General features: G+C 31.3%; 1 protein-coding gene across 2 annotated transcripts in view; it reads left to right on the forward strand.

The window, feature by feature from the left end:
- Nucleotides 1-2,174: 2,174 nt before the first annotated feature.
- The window catches only part of LOC139512857 (protein white-like), a 42,259-nt gene continuing 31,325 nt past the window's right edge, over nt 2,175-13,108 (forward strand). Inside the window, exons 1-8 of one of the 2 annotated variants that reach the window (XM_071300787.1) lie at nt 2,175-2,274; nt 6,058-6,420; nt 7,445-7,493; nt 7,927-8,113; nt 8,730-8,801; nt 9,620-9,718; nt 11,495-11,661; nt 12,819-12,890. In XM_071300787.1, the coding sequence (XP_071156888.1) occupies nt 6,108-6,420; nt 7,445-7,493; nt 7,927-8,113; nt 8,730-8,801; nt 9,620-9,718; nt 11,495-11,661; nt 12,819-12,890 (959 nt within the window). In that variant the 5' untranslated portion in view covers nt 2,175-2,274; nt 6,058-6,107. Of the gene's footprint in view, nt 2,275-6,036; nt 6,421-7,444; nt 7,494-7,926; nt 8,114-8,729; nt 8,802-9,619; nt 9,719-11,494; nt 11,662-12,818; nt 12,891-13,108 lie in introns of both variants that reach the window. The other variant, XM_071300788.1, reaches the window with a different exon arrangement.

Below are 13,108 nucleotides of genomic sequence, written 5' to 3' on the forward strand. Positions count from 1 at the left end.
TTGTCCCTCTGTTGTCAACATGTCGGACATTAACTCAAAAACTCTTTCACCAATTTGCTTTAATATTGGGAAATTGTTTATATCTATTGACGTGAGCTCCCTTTTTTTTTTTTTTTTTTTTATATAAATTTTAGATTTTTAGTTTCTGGGTAATGGGTTTTTATTCAATAAAATTGGTGGTTTTTTTTTCAGTTTTCTGATAATATCTCAAAAATGCTTTCACAAAGCAAGGAATTTTGGTGAATTGTTTTATATCTATTAACATGAGGTCACTTTCAATTTTTATAAATTTTAGATTTTACGTTTCCGAGTTAACGGGTTTTATTAATTAAAAGGGGGGATTTTCCAGTTTTCAGACATTTACACAAAAATGTTTTCAGCAGTTCTCATGAAACTTTGCTGAAGTGTTTATATCTATTGTTGTAAATTCCCTTTCGATTTTTATTAATTTTAGATTTTATGTTATTGAGTTAAGGGATTTTATTTATTAGAAAAAGGTGGTATTTTCTAGTTTTCAAAAATAACTCAAAAATGCTTTCAGCAGTTCTCATGAAACGTTGGTGTATTGTTTATATATATTGACTGAAGCTCCCTTTGTTGCTAATAAAAAACTGACCTAAAAGAGTTTGAATATTCTGACTTTTTCTAAATGACCATCTAATGAGGTGTGTGAATTTTTCTTAATAAGACTATGAGGCAAAGTGGTATATAGGGTAGAAAAATCAAAAGCACCAATTATAAGCATGAAATTTATCAAGTACTTCGAACGAATTTTGACACTCCAAAAGCAAGTTATTCCACTATTTTCAAAGGCCTTATTTGAACAATTTTTTATCAGGTTTTTGATTGTACCAAGTGTACTAGTAAATAGAATACATAGTTTAGTAGGGAAACAATGGCTTGAAACGAAATAAATTTTTGTTTGTGATGAGTTATAGGCAGCTTCGGACCCAAGTACATGCATGGTTGGAACTTTCATTGTACAATGCATTTGGTTCTGCTTTGAAAAGAATCACAGAGCTGAGTCTGTGTACCATATTATATAAAAGGTTAAGTGGTTGTTAGGACCTATCCTTGTCAGATATTCCTGGCCATATGTTTTCCTTTTTGTCATATTAAGAATTGTTTTAAATTTAATACGTTCGTAGGGGAAACAAGGAACATTATTCTCATACTAAAAATTAAGATAATTCTAAATACACATTCATAAAAAAATGGAATTTATTACAAAGGATAATCATAAGATATACTGATTGCTAACCTGGGCAATCGGTGGAATATTACAGGATGCATCAAGAAAAGCTTGGTTTCTTGGTGTAACAATGTAACAAGCATATTTGATGAATAAATATATAATGTTGTTAAAAAAAAAAGAAGATATACTTGAATTGTCCTGGACTTCACTTCTGTGATGGGTATATGTTAATGGAATCCTTCTCTGAATACGGGACAAACATATTAGTAGTGGTCGACCCCAATGTCCAATGATTTCAATTTATACCGAATATTGACTGTCAAAAAAAAATTGCTAACATTCCAATTTTCAATAACAGTTAACAGCAAATACATTATCACAATAACAGATAACAAAAAAACTAAAAGCCCAATAACAGCTAACAAAGAATAAGACAATAACAGCTAACAGCAAATACATTTTCAAAATAACAGATAACAAAGAATTAAATTGCCCCATAACAGCATAACAGTTAAACCCCTTGCCCCCCCTCATTATTTTAAAGATATTTTTTTTTTTATATCAAACACAAGGAATTGTGTAGTTAATCTGGGAACAGTATATCTCTATATGCTCCTGATTTAATATACAATTCCTTGCTATAAGATATGACCAGAACATCTTTTTCACCAAATTAGGGAGCAGAATATTTTTTAGAAGAAAAAAACACAACCCCTCCTCTTTTGAAGTTAAATGGTCGTTCCATAATCATATTTTTTTTTTTGCCAATATAATGACATAATCAGTAAAAAATACAGCACTAGATTATCTAAAAATCAAATTATCATATTTTATATTTGGTCTGGTAATCACTATAAAAACGGTCAAGTAATCACATAATCAGAATTTGAAACTCCATGAGTAGCCCGAGGCTCATAAAATAGAATCATTCCCCGTGCAGGCGAACCATTTGCATTTTCGGCGGGAGATATACTCAACAGAACACGTGATATCAGTACAAAGGTTGACCCTAAACTAAAGTTCACTGATCAAGTATAAAAACATATATTATTTACAACAAGTAAAAGACTGTAAAAAAGGTAATGTTTGTAATATTTAATAAGTTCCATGATTGAATATAGACAGGAATATTATAAATCCATCGCAAATTGTAAAAGAAAATGCACAAATAACAAAACAACAACTCACAAACAGTATAAATTAAATTGTTGACACACGCATGATTGCATGTTGTTAACATATTACGGTAAGTTATAACGCGTGAAAGTTGCTTGAGCTTAATAAAAAAATGAAGTAGTCATATTTGTAAATATTTGACCAGTTTAAAATAATAGCTAAATAAAAAAACTGTTCAAAACATCTCTCTGTTTTTCTTCAGCCACTGAATCCCAATATAGGTATACTCAGGACACAGGCACTTGTTTCTATCTATTGGAAGACCCACTATCAACGTATATTTACGAGAAGGTACCCAACTACTTTTTTCACTCTTGTAAATATACGTTGATAGTGGGTCTTCCAATGGATAGAAACAAGTGCCTGTGACTCAGAAACATGTTAGATCATTCAGATATCGCAGATCTAATTTATTCGTTCATAGTGTGTTAATTTACGTTTTTTGATTGATATTTTGATTGCCAATTGATATTTTATCGTGTGTTTTTTTTATGTTGTGATGTTATGCTATTGTTTCAGAAAAAGGGAGAATGTTTGGTACCATTAAAACGTTTAATCCCGCTGCAAATATTTGCACCTGTCCTAAGTCAGGAATCTGATGTACAGTAGTTGTCGTTTGTTTATGTAATTTATACGTGTTTCTTGTTTTTAGCTCACCTGGCCTGACGGGCCAAGTCAGCTTTTCTCATCACTTGGCGTACAGCGGCGTCCGTCGTCGTTAACTTTTACAAAAATCTTCTCCTCTGAAACTGCTGGGCCAAATTTAACCAAACATGGCCAAAATCATTATTAGGGTATTTAGTTTAAAAATTGTGTCCGGTGACCCAGCCAACCAACCAAGATGGCCGCTATGGCTAAAAATAGAACATAGGGGTAAAATGCAGTTTTTGGCTTATAACTCAAAAAACAAGTATTAAGAGCAAATCTGACATGGGGGTAAAATTGTTAAATAGCTCAAGATCTATATCTGCCCTGAAATTTTGAGATGAATCGGACAACCCGTTGATAGGTTGCTGCCCCTGAATTGATAATTTTAAGGAAATTTTGCTGTTTTTGGTTATTATCTTGAATACTATTATAGATAGAGATAAACTGTACACTGCAAAAATGTTCAGCAAAGTAAGATCTACAAATAAGTCAACAAGACCAAAATGGTCTGTTGACCCCTTTAGGAGTTATTGCCCTTTATAGTCAATTTTTAACCATTTTTCGTAAATCTTAGTCATCTTTTACAAAAATCTTTTCCTCTGAAACTGCTGGGCCAAATTAAACCAAACTTGGCCACAATCATCATTTGGGTAACTAGTTTAAAAATTGTGTCCGGTGACCCGGCCAACCAACCAAGATGGCCGCCATGGCTAAAAATAGAACATAGGGGTAAAATGCAGTTTTTGGCTTATCACTAGAAACCCAAAGCATTTAAAGCAAATCTGACAAGGTAAAATTGTTTATCAGGTCAAGATCTATCTGCCCTGAAATTTTCAGATGAATCTGACAACCCGATGTTGGGTTGCTGCCCCTGAATTGGTAATTTTAAGGAAATTTTGCTGTTTTTGGTTATTATCTTGAATATTATTATAGATAGAGATAAACTGTAAACATCAATAATGTTCAGCAAAGTAAGATTTACAAATAAGTCAACATGACCGAAATGATCAATTGACCCCTAAGGAGTTATTGTCCTTTATAGTCAATTTTTAACAATTTTCATAAAATTTCTAAATTTTAACTAACATTTCCCACTGAAACTACTGGGCCAAGTTCATTATAGATAAAGATAGTTGTAAGCAGCAAGAATTTTCAGTAAAGTAAGATGTTTAAACACATCACCATCACTAAAACACAATTTTGTCATGAATCCATCTGCTTCCTTTGTTTAAAATTCACATAGACCAAGGTGAGCGACACAGGCTCTTAGAGCCTCTAGTTTTATATAGATTAGACCATTGGTTTTCCCGTTTGAATGGTTTTACACCATTTGTACACTAGTAATTTTGGGGCCCTTTATAGCTTGTTGTTCGGTGTGAGCCAAGTCTCCGAGTTGAAGGCCGTACATTGCCTTGTTTTTTTTACCTTTAATGGTTTACTTTTATAAATTCCTATATCTAGATATACTGTTCCCAGGTATACTGAAATGAATTATTTGGGACTTGTGTAATAGTTTTTGTCTGTGACTGTTTAATAAACAATTATAGCCTTTTTATGAAATCCATACAAGGATATATTGACCTGAAAGAAGTATATTGACTGAGGACAAAGTCCGTGGTCCATATACTCCTTTGGATAGATATATATATCCTGTATTAACCTCATACAAAGACTATAATTGTTATATTATTAATTTTCGACAAGATTTGTTTCAAAGTCGGTGCATTATATTCTCTTTTTTCAATCATTTGATTTTATTGGAATATTATACAGTTATACATGTAGGTATCATATTGAATTTGACAATAACAACATATTAGTTGTTATTTCAAATATTTATTTAGGTAAGTTTTTTGTGTATATCTTTAATATGTATTAGAAGATTTTTTTTCCAAATGGTAGCTAGATCATTAAAATACACTTTTTGAAAACTTTTAACAATATCGTGAAATTTATTAGATGACATCACAAAGTATATCAATTTTGAGACATTTTACAAATAACCGTGCAATATCACTTTTGCAATCAGCCGTCCTCTATCTCCCTTCAAAAATACAGTTTAACATGTGAATATCCCTGAACCAATGAAATAAGTTAATTTTAAATATACAAATCAATAATAATATTGCGTATAAAGTATTTGCTTGAATAGACCCTCAAAGGGTGGGACACTTCAATACTTAATTGATAAAAGATATAGCTGGGGTTCATTATCCCACCCTTTTCATATATAATTTAGATTAAAAATGTATACCTTTTCAGATCTTGTCTAGAAAATGTGACCCATTCAAAGGGCACACATCCTATCACCTTGTAATATATATAAAAGGAAGTGTCCCCCCTCAATAATAGATCAGCTTAGGAAATTTTCATTTATAATCTAAATATATTTGGGCGGGAGAGCTTAATTTTTTTTGGAGAATTAAAGATTGGAATACAATTCTACAATAGTTCAGATGGGAGAAATAATTTTTTTTTACAAAAATTGAGCAATTCATTATATATATATCTCAATTTGGCAAAGATGCAAAATGATAACTTATTTGATTCAAATACACTGTCACAGTTTCTAATTATTCAACAGTTCCATATATTACAATGATTAAGATACTGAGTCTATATCTCTTTGTCAAGGTTTTGTTTTAAAACTTCATTTCAAATCTTAAATTTTCAGTCTTATAACCATAAAGAAATCTAATGTAATAACTAGAAAAACAATTCACTTTAAAAGGTTGAGTCAACTCAAATAAAAAATCAGGTATTAAAGCAAGAATGTCTAATGATCAGCCAAAGGGGAGTAACTACTCTCCTTTGACAGTGACCAAAAATGTTGATAAAATGTGTAAGGGTAGGCTTAAATAGTACTTATCGTAGGGAGACAAGGGTAGGCTTAAATAGTACTTATTGTAGGGAGACAGAAAACAGAACAGGATTTTTTTGCCTTATTAATCACAATAACATTTATATTGTATTGAATAGATATATGCACATTTAATAACATTGCTATTGATTTTCAGAACATTGTTATTGGTTTTCAGAACAGAATGCATTGACTAATTGCCCTTGAATACAAAAGCTAAACTTTGCGATGGAGTCTGAGAAAACCCCATTACTGTCTGCTGATAGCAACTCTCATACGTATGTAAATATTGATCAAAACAGTCGATCTGTAAAAGAAACAATCTATGTAGACAATGATTTATACCAACCGTATGATGGATCTCAACCACCCAAAAATATGCGGGAAACTTACCTTCAGAGGCCAAGGACCAGCGTTGTTGACCCTGTTGACCCAATAACACTTTCTTGGAAGGATGTCAATGTGTACTCTATACCTGAAGACAAGAAATGCTGTCGTGGAAGTAATCCTGCTGCTATACCAAAGCGTATTCTTAGGAATGGTAGGTAGTTCTCAAAAGAGAAAATTTAGTAGACATACCGAAACTTATTTTTAGGAACCGTAGATACTTATAGAGTAAACGCTACAGATGTACAGCAATTGTGACATAATGTTTTGAACAGTAGGTATTTAACAGAAAAAATTAAGACAAACAATAGATACCAAAGTACATTTTAAAGAAATTCTGGATATATATTATATATGTTGATGCACCAAAAACATACAATACTTTCTTAGGACAAATGTAGGAATGGTGAGTGCTACACATAGAATACGTATTATTGCATAGCAATATAATATTTCCCACAGAAAGTAACCAAAAAATAAATTCCAATATTACACTAGTGCAATAAATCTTCAAAATTCATGACGTCATCAACGACAAAATCTTAGTTTAAACCCGTTTTTACTTTCAAATATTATATTGCTTTACAATAAAAGGGTTATTGCATGAATATTGGGGAATATTGTCCTTCGTAGAACATATATTGCACTTGCAAGCTCGTGCAATATAAAGTTCTACTCGGGACAATATTCCCCAATATTAATGCAATAACCCTATAATACTACACCAATACTCGAAAATGTCTGAGAAATGAGTTGTACCACACATGAAATACATTACCCTATATCAATACTCAAGCAATTTCCTGAATTTTCTGAAAATAGTGAGTACTTCACATACATGGAATACATAATCTTTCAGCAATACTGGAAAACATTCCTGAGAATGACAAGTATTAATAACACATGGATACATAAATCCTACATCAATACTCAAAATATTTCCTGAAAATAGTGATGCTACTACACATCAATGCTCGAAATCTTTCCTAGGAATATGGTGGTTGGTCATTTAACATGAAAAAAAACTTTAAATTCAGAAATATTTGCATGCATTTATTATTGGGACTGTTGAGCAATGGACCAAAATTGGGCATGATAATTGCAAACAAAACCATTGCAAAAAAACAAGTATCACAAATTACTTTTTTTTAAAAGATTTTTTGATGTTTTACTTTCAGTAAATGGAATTTTGAAACCAGGAACATTGATGGCCTGTATGGGTGCAAGGTAAGAATTATGTATAATATGCCAAACTTCTATTTTGAAATAACTGGAGAAAACGCATTGATTAATTAATTATTGCTGTATAAAGAGAGCAACACCAAAAGCTGTATTTAAGTGTTGAACAGGAATGTGCAATGAAGTTAAAAAATAGTTTAAATGAAAAATAAGAGAGGACACAAAAGATTTAACATTTTACTGCCACAAATTTTTTTAGAGAGGATTTTCATTTTCACTTAGATTTAGAATTACACCCCTTTCACTCAAAGGTGGTCTTCTGATCTTTACCGTAAACTATAAAATCTAGCCGACCACATGATTTTTGAAGACCAATATAACCATATGTGTCAGTCTTGTTCTTCAAACTAAAATTATTAGTATGATTGATGATTTATTGGTGTTTGAAGCATACACATGAAATATACTTGATGTTTTTTAGTGGTGCTGGAAAGTCAACACTTATGAACATCTTAACATTCAGAAATTGTGGGAAACTTGTTGTTCAAGGGGATGTTAGGGTCAATGGGATAGAAATTGGACGAAGTATCAGGAACGTCTCAGCATATGTCCAACAAGATGATCTATTTATAGGTGCCTTAACAGTCAGGGAACACTTACAATTCAGGGTATGTAATCAGAACAAGAAACAATGAATTGTTTTTATTTGTTCACATTCTTTTAAAGGAATGTTGTTTTAAAATTCTTCTCATGCATTAACAAGGACAACTGAATTTGTGAGCAATCGATTTACACAATCTAATGTTGCATGACTTTACAAATATGAAAATAAAACAAATGTAAAATTGGGAACAATGGTCTAGACAATGCATAGAGTGAAAAAGTATCTGCTAGATTAAGTTGGTTACTAGTGATTACAGATGGATACTATCAATTCAGTAATAATTGCTGGCATTTATTATTGCCATTTTTAAGAATTGACAAAAATGTGAGATTAATTAAATTGCCATTTCAGGAAGTTCTTAAATAGGTATACTCATCAAGTAGCATTATTCATATATAAAACACATCTCACAATAACTTTTGAAGTTTTATTAAATTAAAGCTTTATAATGAAATGTTTCAAGAGCATCATTTTTTATTTCAATGACATTAGTTAATCAATAATTCTTTTGCAAAGGACAGATCTGATATTTTACAGTCAATACATTTTCAACTATACAGATTTAGGGAATTGTAATAATTTTACTTTTTTTGGTATTGACCTTTTCAATATATTTTTAGGCCATTTTAAGGATGAATAAAAGTATAAGAAAAAGTAAAAGATTGGAAAGAGTGGAGGAGGTTATACATGAGGTAAAGGATACAAGACAGAAAATTGTATATATTTAACCATAGGTGCTTGAGGACAGGATCCTGTAATGAGCCCCCCATAGTCCCTCCCCCTTATTATCATAAATCTCAGATTTTTTAATATATATCACTTATTTGTACCATATATATACTAATATACCATATTTTTACTTTAAATATGCATGTTTACTATCAACGTGAATCTCGACTTCGCTCGACATCCACTTTTACAAAGAATATTTAAAAAAAAAGAAAAAGTGTTTAATGTATCGAGGAATTTTATTTCATTTTTCTTTAGAAATATTATGTTAACCAGTGACAAAAGTAGTGGCAGCAAAAGTAGCAATCAATTAAATCAGAGTAGCCCGGGTAATTAACATTAAATTTCAGTCTGTGGATAAAGATGTTTAAACATTGATGACTTTGTCAAGCCTTCATGGAATGTTTTGAAATTTCAGCATATGCTTCTTCATGGTCAAGCAGAATTTTTTTTTACCCCCATATTTACTAGCTAAATGTACTTAATTTTTAGCTATCATAAACTTTACACTTTTACAATGAAAACAGGTATTGCAGGTAAGATTCATTTTTCTCACTGAAATTAAAAAAAAGTAAAATGTCAAAGGGTTTCATGGACCTCTTCCATCTAGCCTACAATCCCTGCTTTTTTCAAAAAAAATTAATAACTTTTTGAGGGGTTGGTGAGTTGGAGGAGTAATATATCAGAATTAACATTACAAGCAGAGATAAATATAAACAGCAGAAAAGTATTTTCAAAGTTTTACATTACAATTGTATGATATGTATGTTATTTATTGCAGCTTGGTCTGTCAAAGTGTGCTAATACATTGATTGGTACTCCAGGAAGGATAAAAGGTATATCAGGCGGCGAAATGAAGAGACTCTCTTTCGCTTCAGAGGTAAAAACATTTGTATTTATTTATAAAAAGTATGTTGTAGATTTGAATGTTTGATAGTTTGTAATTTGATGATGTTTATGTACAGAAAAGATGGTAAGACATACACATGAACTAACAATGTGGTGTTAATTAAAATAAGAATTTTGTATTCTGTATTGTACATGTATATAAAGATATTATACTGATGCACATGAGACAATGCTGTGAAAATAAGAAGTGGTATGATTGCCAATGAGACAACTTTCCACCAAAGTTCAAATAAAATTCATGAAAGCAATTATAGGCAAAGGTACGACTTTAACATGAAAAAAAACTGGACAGCTATAAAGACTGTGACATGAAAATATGAAACAATTCAGTTGAGAAAAGTAACATATATTGTACTATATATCAGCCATCTTAAGAGGTCTACAATATGTTTGATCTGTAAGTAATTAAAAATAATGTGATTATATCCCTTGTCATGTTTTAGAAGAATGATCTGTTAGATCAGTAAGAAATTAAAAACAAAATGTGATTATCTCCCTTGTTATGTTGTAGAACTATGATCTGTTAGATCAGTAAGTAATTAAAAAAGAATGTGATTATCTCCCTTGTCATATGTTAATGTTGACAGTTTCTCAAAATTTTCATGTGGAACACTCAAAACACAAAGGTCTGAAACCCCTTAGTAGAAAGAAAAAAGGGGGTTTAAAAACAGAACCGCCAAAATATTTAAGATTAACTTTGTCTTTTCCAAAGAAGTTTCAAATATGCAATTTTATTGAAATGAATAATTATGGCAAATGTTATTATGAAAACTAATTATACCCCACGCAACGAAGTTGCGGAGGGTATAATGTTTTTGACCCGTCCGTCCGTCCGTCCGTCCGTCCGTCAGTCCGTCAGTCCTGTATCTTGTCATCGCAACTCCTCTCAAACCACACAACAGAATTTCACGAAACCTTTTCAGATAATAAGGACATACTATGTAGTTGTGCATATCGACGGGAAATTGCGATACAATTTTTTTTCTAGGAGTTACGCCCCTTTGAACTTATTTACTTTAATGTATTACTGCAACAGTTTGTCATCGCAACTCCTCTCAAACCACACAACAGAATTTCACGAAACCTTTTCAGATAATAAGGACATACTATGTAGTTGTGCATATCGACGGGAAATTGTGATTCAATTTGTTTTCTAGGAGTTACTCCCCTTTGAACTTATTTACTTTAATGTATTACTGCAACAGTTTGCCATCGCAACTCCTCTCAAACCACACAACAGAATTTCACGAAACCTTTTCAGATAATAAGGACATACTATGTAGTTGTGCATATCGACGGGAAATTGCGATTCAATTTTTTTTCTAGGAGTTATGCCCCTTTGAACTTATTTACTTTAATGTACTACTGCAACAGTTTGTCATCGCAACTCCTCTCAAACCACACAACAGAATTTCATGAAACTTTGTAGATAATAAGGACATACTATGTAGATGTGCATATCAACAGGAAATTACGGTTCAATTTTTTTCTAGGAGTTATGCCCCTTTGAACTTATTTGCTTCAATGTACTTCTGCAACAGTTTGTCATCTCAACTCCTCTGAAAACACACAACAGAATTTCATGAAATTTTGTAGATAATAAGGACATACTATGTATATTGACAGGAAATTATTACTCAATATTTTTTCTTATACTTATTTAATTTCTCCAATGACAATGTGGGGACGTGGGGTATGTGAGCGTGCTCACTAAGGTTCTTTAATTAAAAGAGTATTTATATTTCAGATACTAACAAACCCACCATTATTATTTTGTGATGAGCCTACCTCAGGATTAGATTCCTATATGGCCATGAATATTGTAGATATGTTAAAAAGCCTGGCAGCCAAAGGCCATACAATATTGTGTACCATACATCAGCCATCTTCTGAGGTCTACGATATGTTTGATCAGTAAGTAAATAAAAGAGAATGTAATTATCTCCCTTGTAATGTGAAAAAACAATTGATTGATTAGTTTAGCATTTAAAACCTATGCCTTCTTATACATAGTTATATTTTATTCTGCCATTACAGGGGGAAACAATTTTAGCTTAAACTGTTGATATCACAAGAGAAAATTATTTTTACTACTGTGCAAATGGGATTGTTGTATGATGCCAGTTAGTTAAGAAGTTAAAAATCTCTTGTCAAATGTGGTACAAATCCAAACAGCAAAATAGTACATGTATAGTGGAAACAAATTGATTACTCAGTCATGGTCTATTGACAATGAAGCTTTGCATAGTTTACATGATAAAGGTTGTGATTATATCAGCTTTAGCTGAATCACTTATGTTAAGTCAATAATATTCGGTAAATATATGTATTTGCATTTGCAACTCTCATTTCCAAAGAAACAATATGGCCCTATCTCCAATTTTATAGCCAACTATATGTTACATGTTTTTTCTCATTGTTGAAGGCTGTATGGTGCCCACAATTGCTTACATCTATATATAGGCGCTTCACTTCAACTTTGATGTTTAGTCATCTCATTGGCAATCATACCACATCTCTATATTTTTATATCAAAATACACATACCCTTAAATATTATTTTTGGGATGATGATTGTGCTCTATTATATATCTTAGAATGCACATTTAAAAGTCAAATAGATATTAAGATTTTACATAATTTTCACCACTTTATTGAATTTACTGTCGATTCATGACTGTATAAATGATGAAAAGGGTATATTTTTAACGAAAACAAGAATTGGTTTTATTACAGTTCCTATATTTAACATTTAAATATCAGAATACAAGATAGTTTTAAAAATAATTGATTTTTAATAGGGCTGATTTGGACCAAATTGTACATTTTCCTTTGTTTCTAGCATTTAGTTACAAATATATTTATAAAAAAGAGCAACATGCAATAAGATCTAGGCATTGGTCAACCCATGACTAACTTGGACAAATTCAGAGTGGTTTTCTCAATATTTTATTTTTGCGTTCAAAGTTTCAAAACTGATGAAGACTCTATTTTATTTTACAATGTAATTATTTAAAAAATTATGTGAGTTATAAGTTATAAGTTTATAATTTGTCTTCCTTTGGCTTACAGGTTATTATTGCTAGCGGAGGGAAGAACAGCTTATATGGGACCTGCCAAGGAAGGCTTAGATTTCTTCAAAGAGTAAGTAGGAAATAATAGAGAAAGTAAAAACTAGGTATTTTTGAGATTGTTGATACAATACACATTTATGCCCATTGATGCAAAAGTTGTATCATGTTGAATTTCAATAGAATTTTTTTCAAGGTGTATATTAACATGGGGCCTACAATATATTTAAATGATTCAGTGTGATGAAGTAAAAAAGTAAGTAGTTCTAGAAAAAAAAATAGAAGGAAAAT

This window comes from Mytilus edulis, chromosome 2, assembly GCF_963676685.1.
Source record: "Mytilus edulis chromosome 2, xbMytEdul2.2, whole genome shotgun sequence".
Classification (NCBI taxonomy): Eukaryota; Metazoa; Mollusca; class Bivalvia; order Mytilida; family Mytilidae; genus Mytilus; species Mytilus edulis.